This window comes from Lissotriton vulgaris, chromosome 2_1 (genome assembly GCF_964263255.1).
Source record: "Lissotriton vulgaris chromosome 2_1, aLisVul1.2, whole genome shotgun sequence".
Classification (NCBI taxonomy): Eukaryota; Metazoa; Chordata; class Amphibia; order Caudata; family Salamandridae; genus Lissotriton; species Lissotriton vulgaris.
The window spans coordinates 1,700,230,313-1,700,238,433 of record NC_141687.1 but is presented as its reverse complement, the minus strand read 5'-3'; the positions used below and the strand labels follow the sequence as shown (position 1 = coordinate 1,700,238,433).

General features: G+C 40.9%; 1 protein-coding gene across 6 annotated transcripts in view; it reads right to left on the bottom strand.

Annotated features, from left to right (window-relative positions):
* Nucleotides 1-372: 372 nt before the first annotated feature.
* HNRNPR (heterogeneous nuclear ribonucleoprotein R) overlaps nt 373-8,121 on the bottom strand; it is a 340,992-nt gene continuing 333,243 nt past the window's right edge. For all 6 annotated transcript variants that reach the window (XM_086957668.1, XM_086957669.1, XM_086957673.1 and 3 more), the window contains one exon: nt 373-1,629. In XM_086957668.1, coding sequence (XP_086813794.1) covers nt 1,026-1,629 — 604 coding nt within the window. In that variant the 3' untranslated portion in view covers nt 373-1,025. The remainder of the gene's footprint in view (nt 1,630-8,121) is intronic.

Genomic DNA, 8,121 nt, shown 5'->3' with positions numbered 1-8,121 from the left:
GCATAATTTACTCACAATTTTGACAGTTTCAAAATTAAGTAAAATTGCTCTGCTTCATTAGGCCATCTTTCAATGGATTAACCAATATTTAGATACATTATAGCTGGCATGAATGTTTACAATTAAACAAGTTTAAGAACAGGACTTAATGGTTTTACATTTAATATTGTAGATCTTAGTCACCAGTTAAGCCACATGTCCTTAATGTAAATTTCAGTTTCATTCAAGTGTCCACAGTGCTCATCCCAAAATAAATTTCATTCTTGTGTGAATTTAATCAATCATAGCTAATTATTCTTTTGAAACAAAGTTTCTTAAAAATTACAAAATTGATTAATATTTTAGGACACAAGTGAATTTGAAATAGGTAAATGTTTTGAATAGATTTTTGTGTTTTATTGAAATCTTACATGAACAAGTAGTTGTAAATACAATCACATCATGGAACAAATTGCCACGGCTTTTACGGTTAAGCCAAACAAATTTTGTAGGGCAGATTTCCAAAAAGGTGTGAAGTTATAACATTTTAAAAAACACAGTTAACCTACTTCTAAGAATGCAAAACATACAGTCAAAGGTTATTTTCAATACATGAAAACTTAAAAATTGTTTTTTGTTGGTTTTAATCTCTTAAAACGGCTAAGACAAAGCACTAGCTTTTTATATTATGTACAGCATTCTCCTATGTGGTCTAATTGAAATTAAAAAAAGTGTAACTGTCCCAAACAAGGAGGTTCTTGCAAAACCATGATTGAACATTGTTTCCCCTGCCTCATTTAACTGCTAAAATGAATCCTAAAACAATAAAAGCACTGTCTGACCCATAAGGATTGGGAATCCTGCAAGTCTAGTAACTTACAAATGCATTAAACGAAAAGAAGAAAAACTCAGGTATATACAGTATAGACGTTCAGTCATCATTTAATGACTGCCAAATTGCTATTTAAGTGTTTATACTTTATTTTGCCTTAAAAGAATGCATTTATGCCAATTCGATATTGCCAATTTTCCTTTTTTGTTATTTTTTATTTCCACTGTTGCCCATAAGAATCTTGATAAAATTCCTGGTTGTCATTATTGTAACCATAGTTACCAGAATAATCACCACCTTGCTGGAGTGGCTGTTGAGCGATGGGTTGGGAGCCCCAGTTCTGGTTGTTGGTCTGGCGGCGCTTGGAATCCGGTTGGTTGTAACCATCAGCCTTTCTCTTGCCTCCTACGTTGCCCCCACGGTTGCCTCTAGATCCACGAGCACCACGTCCTCTCTGCTGCTGTACAGGACCCCCACGCCCACCCCTAGCTCCTCTAGGTGGTCCCATGGGGGCTCCCCTCTGCGAGTAGCCAGCTCTACCTCTTGGTGGCGGGGCACCCCGCCCCCTGGGTGGTGGAGGAGCACCTCTTCCACCCCTTCCTCCACGTCCTCTAACTGGATAGCCATCATCATAACCATAGTAAGGATCTTCATAGCCACCACGGTAGTCATGATAATCATAGCCATAGTAATCGTCATAATAATCTTCGTAGCCATAGTAATCTGGGGGATAGGCATAGCCACCTCTCCCACCACGTCCCCTCCCTCTTACAGGGGGTGGCATTCGGGGTGGAGGGTAGTAGTAATAATCTTCATACCTATTGAGGAAAAGATATGTATTAGACAGCCACTGAAATAGTTGAGCCTATAAATATTCAATTGTCTTATGAGAATTATCACAAAATAAGATAATGTAAACAAATAGTTCAACCAAGTCCTATTTCAAATAACAGTATATTCAGCAGACAGAATATAAATACATTCATTGTATAAAACGCCAGCCACAATGTATATCAATGCATTGACTTACATAAACACATTAGAAGAGGAAACAATTTTAAAAAGCAATATTTGGTCTAGAACTGTAAGAGTGTACTATTAGAGAGTTGCAGTGAAACAAGACATTTGTAGCATAGGATATGGTTAAAGGTTTTTCCAATGTCATGATGGGCCTTGAAATCTGATCTATAACAGATGATAAATGCAGATATGTCTACGCAGTTATTTTCAGCAAAAGCAATAATCCAATGCATCAACGTGTTGGCTCCACAACGACAAATGATGTGTTCCAGTTTTCACACTAGAGTAGTTTGAATATGGTTAACGCCTTAGCCTCCAGTGTAAAAAGCAGAGCAAGAAATTGTCTTTATGCATGGCTAGACCATTCCACTGAAATAACTCAAATAAACATGCCTAGTTAGGCATGAAGAAATGTTTCAATTATATGATGAGAGCCTCAATCTGTGATTATTTTAATTGTGCTGTCGGGACCTGGAAGAGTTTGTCTCTACAAGTGTTGGCGTTAATCACTAGCACCTACAATATGAGGCTTCACTGGCTTTTTGCCTACTCATTGTCCTTTTTCACATGCTTTCTTTCCTTCCTAAATTCTGGTTCTGCTTTGCCATCATGAAAGACTGAAGAGGACCTGAGCAGATCTCGTATCTTATGAACACACCACACAAGTATGTTGGGAATTAAGGAAGTATTGTTGTACCAATTGATTTATTGCGGTGATGTGGTGTGGATAGGTTAGTGATCAAGCTCCTTGTTTGCCATATATAATCTGGCCACATGACATAATAGTGCATATCTGATACATTACACAGGTCTGTTAAAACATCAGCCTCTGTGACCCCTCACTTTCGTTTGGCCTCGTAAAGTGGGTGTGTGGGATTCGGTCTGTGCAAAATGAAGCATATTTATCGAATTGTTTAACTATAGTACAATCTTGCAAACTTCTATCTATTCCCAGTGAACCAGTTTCTCTGACCCAGTCAAAATTCAATATCACTATCATTTATTTTTTCCAAAGTTGGGGATTTCCCAGAAATCTACCATGGAGCAATACAGGGAAGATATGTTCTTACTCCCAAATATAAGTTTGAGACCTGGTCTTGCCAAATATAGCAGATATGACAGAATGCCATGGGTACACACTAGACGAGATGAGAGTTGTTCCTTAGAAACTACAGTAAAAGCTTTACCACTTTTTCCTGAAAACACTCTGGTCGAGGAGGCTCTTGCTTCCTTGACGGTCAACGTGTAGCTGTATGAGGTCAACACAGCACGAGCCCTGGTTCCCAGATGACATCACCTGTGACAGAAACATCGGCTGAATGATCAACGAGTACCTCACCAGCACTTAGCAGACCATGCAGCCAATTGTAGGGCGAGCAGCAGAGATGCCAGGACCAGAAAAGGTTTCGGAGCAAAAATCGATATCAGCAGTTTGCTCTTCCCTCATTTAAAAAATAAAATAAAAAATGCAGTAAAATCTTAACATGTTCATGCAATGCTTGTCGTAACTTAATGAAATCAAATACCTAAATAATTTAACAAACGCATTGTTTGCACACAACAGACTAATATTCAACAGAACACATTCAACATAAAAAATATGCTTCACAACTGGAATTTGCTCCCAAAACCAATAGCCTCAGTACTGATGACACATAGCCAGGTATCTCTTCACTACCAATACCACTCACTACTGATGAGACACACACAAACAACTCAGACACACCACAAATCCAGCAACACAATGCACAAGTTAAGCACTGGGTAAAATGCTGCCAACCCAAGATCGACACAAAGAATAAAGTTCTCTAACACTAAAAACATACTAAAATCTTAATGAATAAAAATAATGCCACCCAATAATGAAACAGTACTGCTTACAGTCTGAAATGTAACTATGTTTAATCTTCTGCAAGACAAAGCAGATACCGTCTTGGGAAAATACCAAATGACTGCATAACATTTTATCATAACTTTGCAAAAGAAACCCAGGATCTGTGAGGAAAACACTAGACATGCACAGCGTGAAGAAGCTTTCCAAATGAAAGAAGCATGGATGTGCTCTGTACCAACATGGATAACAATATCTTTAAATCGCTTCGATACAAACTTAAAAGACTAAACTCTAGCTTTACTGCAATCAATCTCTTACATAAGGGATTCGGAGTAGTGTGTAGTGACTGACCTCTTTGGCTAGCAAAGTCAGCACAAGCATAAGGCACATTAAGGCAAAAAGTCTGTGGAAGTGCTCTTGCACTTTATCGAGATGCGGTGTCCGGTATGTAGACACGTTCAGCAAAAGAATTTGCTCACTATACTCTTGCTTTCACAAAGCTAAACCCGGATAAGAGGATTATTTCACTTCTAAATTCTAAACCAGAATCATTTTGCTTGGAGTCAGTTCTCAAAGGTTGTTGTGTAGGCACTTTCTTGCATTACCAATTGTTCCTTCATGGTTAGCAATACCAAGTATACTACCCAGCATGATGGAGACAATCAATGCATCAAAGCTTCTGAACAGCCTGTCTGTTAATGGATGTTCATTTGTTTGTCTGTTACATGAGCGCTGTCCTCATCTGTTAATGGATGCAATTACCTGTAGTTGGTGTCTATGTCTGTACAGCTCTTTCTACAGGTCCTACATGTAGACTGCAGAAGACAACAGACCCAGCAGAGCTTTTAATGATCCTAATGTGGATTGTTGGACAAACATGGTTCTAGTGCGGAGGCTGCGGAACTCAATTCTCCTCTGAGAAACTGAGATGACCGACATTCACACTTATGCATCAGTAAGTTTAAGTGCTTGTATTTCTGCTAGTTATGCACAGCAATCGCTCACTCTGAGTAATCAGTTCTTGGGTTAAGGATTGATGTGCGTTTTGTGTGCCTCTTCATGTGAGACTTGCTAGTGCACGACACTTTGTGAATGCTTTAAGTGCTCATCTTAAACTATAAAACAGAACTCTGTTCACCATGAAGGTAGAACGCAGCCAGTTCCATAAATCTTCTGGATTTAAGCAAGATGGGTATATGAAAGTATAAACGATTAAAGGTCAAAAGGTAAAACTGTACCAGAGTCCTTCTGAAAACTCTTCTTGTGACGTACCCGATAAAGACTCTTGTGCTCTGTGATGCTTTTTTCTCTAGTGCAGGGATATTTTCTAAGGCACTGCTGGCCAAAACTAGCTAACACTGCTCTGGGACTGGCATTGCTCTTATTGAGGAGTGGTAGGTGTTTTGCAACTAAATTGGAGAGCTTAAATGATACGATGCATAGAATCCATTTAAACAACAGCATTTTGATCAGTGTGAAAAGTGACCCATTATTCTTCATCTTACCTGGGTACTTCTGGAAGGGGGAAGAGCAGAAAGTCAATCATTATGTTGGTAAATGGAATAGTGCATCTGAAGGACTTGATCACTGTACCAAGTGATTTGTCTGCTCCTTGTAGTGTAGGAAATAGGCAGATTAGTTTGGTACATTTGCTTACATCTTTAGTGAGGATTGTGCCTTCTCTTGCCATGTAGGTGGAAATTGGCATTGGGTACTGGGAGATGCACCTGTTTGGCATTGTACATTCTAATTTGTGGCGTAATCATAATCTTGGCAGGAAGTTAGTTTACGAAGCAAAGGGTTTGGGTCATGAAGGACTACCTCAAAATCAAGAGTATGAGCTTCAAGAGGACTGTGCTTGAGAAGCAAATCTAATATATCCAGTTTGTTCTCTGAGGATAAAACATACATTTGCTTGCCGAGGGTCTATAGTTTCCTATTCTTGATTGGTGCAAATGATAGGCAGAAAGATGAAGGTCACAATGCTTTAGTACAAGGCTGTATTCATGATGGAGCTTAATTCAGAGTGGCTGCAATGCGGAGTAGGACACTTTTTTTTAACCTCACCCTGTACGCCCCAAACAGTTAGGAACAGTGTTCAACAATGTCTTTCTTAATTTTTCATGCTTTTTTAGGGCTACATACAAATTATGGTAGTTAATGATAACATTAAATTTGTTACTTCTGAACTAAAACAATTATCTTTATTCTTTCTATCTTCTTCAAAAATAACTTTCTGCTCACCCTCTATCTGAAAGTATGCTAGTCAGCATTTTTCACTGAGTACTTAAGGATCATCAATAATGGCAAAACTTGCATTTTCTTGTCTTCAAAATTCACACAGTGCTGCATTTTGTTCCCCACGACAGGCACAGGTTCATCAACAATGCATAAGTCGCATGGTAAAGACATCAAATCGATTTGCACTTTCTCTGCAGCTCCGAGGTTCAGTAATATGCGATATTCGAGTGGTTATCATTGTTCAGGATTAGAAAGCTATCCTTTACCCATGGATGCTGTTGAATGTCCAAAGGGCTGCTGCTTTTCTGGTAGATCGACAGTAAAGAGCTGGATTTCTCATTTTGATGGTGGCTCATCTTTTGAGTTATTAAAGTAATCCACTCTTCTGGCCCAATCCTGCATAACCTCATTCTTTTTAGAATGTAAAGCCTATTACACAATTTGCACATTGTTAGACGGAAAAGTCCTCTACATTGTAAGAGACATGTACCCCTGCAGTGCCAACTGCATTGTGTTATAGATCTATAATACTGATTTGTTTCATCATAGGTGAATACAGATTGTAAGAAAGTGCCTCTTGACATTGTCAGCCCCCAGTTTTTGTCAGGTTTTGATGAGGTTGTGATTGTAGCACGCAGGGTCCCAGTCAATCAGGTCCCCTGTTCCAGTGCTTCTTCCTTAAAACATACCCACAATTGGTACTTCAGCCCCCCTGGTCCCTAGTAAGTGGTAACCTGGGTACCTAGGGCCTGGGAGATGAAGAGGGTCCCCTGGTACCCTGTACCTGGGATCATGCCACTGCACCTTGCATGCCCTTGTGAGGTTAAAAACGGCAAAGTGGACATGGCACCTAGGTTGGGTGCCATGCCAGTCAGCACTCACTGAAGGTATAGTTAAGTCACCCCTCTAGCAGGCCTTAAAGCCCTAAGGCAGGGTGCACTATGCTACAGGTGATGGCATATCTCCATGAGTAGATATGCCCCTACAAAACCCAAGTCAATTCTTAAATATTGTAAGGGTCTGGGAAGCCATAAGGAGTACATGGGCTGGATACGCTAGTTCCCCAGCACCACGATGGATTCACTGAATACAAGAGGGTTTGGTACCAAACTACTCCTCACAATAAACCCACACTGATGACAGTGAGTGATTTATTGTAACACGTACTCAGAGGGCATCTCGGAGTTGCCCCCTGAAAAACAAGTTTCCGCACCCCTGGGTGGAGAGCGTTTGCTCTCTGGGAAAATAAACAATTAACACCCTGGGCAGAGGTGTCACACCTCTTTCCCCGGGGTGGGCCAGTGCTTGAAGGGAAAGCTGTAAAGACCTTTAGCCTATGTAATGTGACCAGAGCCTCTGCTGCTAGGAGCAGATGGCAGCCCCCAGGTTATACCCCTACTTTGGTCAGGAAAAACAGCGGGAAAGCTTAGTAACGCAAAGAGGTGTACCCATCCTTGACAACTCCACTCATCAGGTTGAGGAGGCAATGTGAAGCACACTTTTCAGTCCCCTTCATCTTGAAGCTGAGGGGCATCCTACAATCAAGGTTAGGTCTATGCCCCCTCTCACAGGATGGTGGCATAATAGTGGGTGTAGTCACCCCAGGTAAGGGACCAATTGACCCTACCCATTACTTCACCCCTAAAACACCCCACAGGTGGCTTCCTCAGACTAAGAAAGCAGATTACTGGAACCTATGAAGATGCCTTGCAGCAAAGCCTGAAGAAGACTCCTGACTTTGCCCCAGCCCTACTGGCCTGTCTCCAGCTTTAAAGACTGCAAAGACGACAATGCCCGTCCTTTGGCCAGAGACTTCCAGAATCCAGAGGAACACTGCCTGCTCTTCAACAAACACCAGATCTCCTGAGGACAGTGGCCCCGTCCAGAAGAACTCAACTAAAGACTCCGGATCCCGCGGGAACCGTGACTCCAGCCCACTCTGCACCAGACGCCCAGAGCTCGGGTCTGAGTGGATCACCTGTCCAGGGATGTCTCCCAAGCAATCCTGACCTCCAGTCAAGCATTGGCTGACCCAGGGCTAGGGAATTCATATCACCAGACACCTGAGACATGTTTACTTCTGTCAGAGGCAAGAAGATTTAATGTCAAGTTCAAAAGACCTTTATTCGAATTTCATAAAATTCATAAAAGTACCACATTAAAAACAATTCAATCACATAACAAATACAGGTTTACAAAGTTCATAATTGTTAAA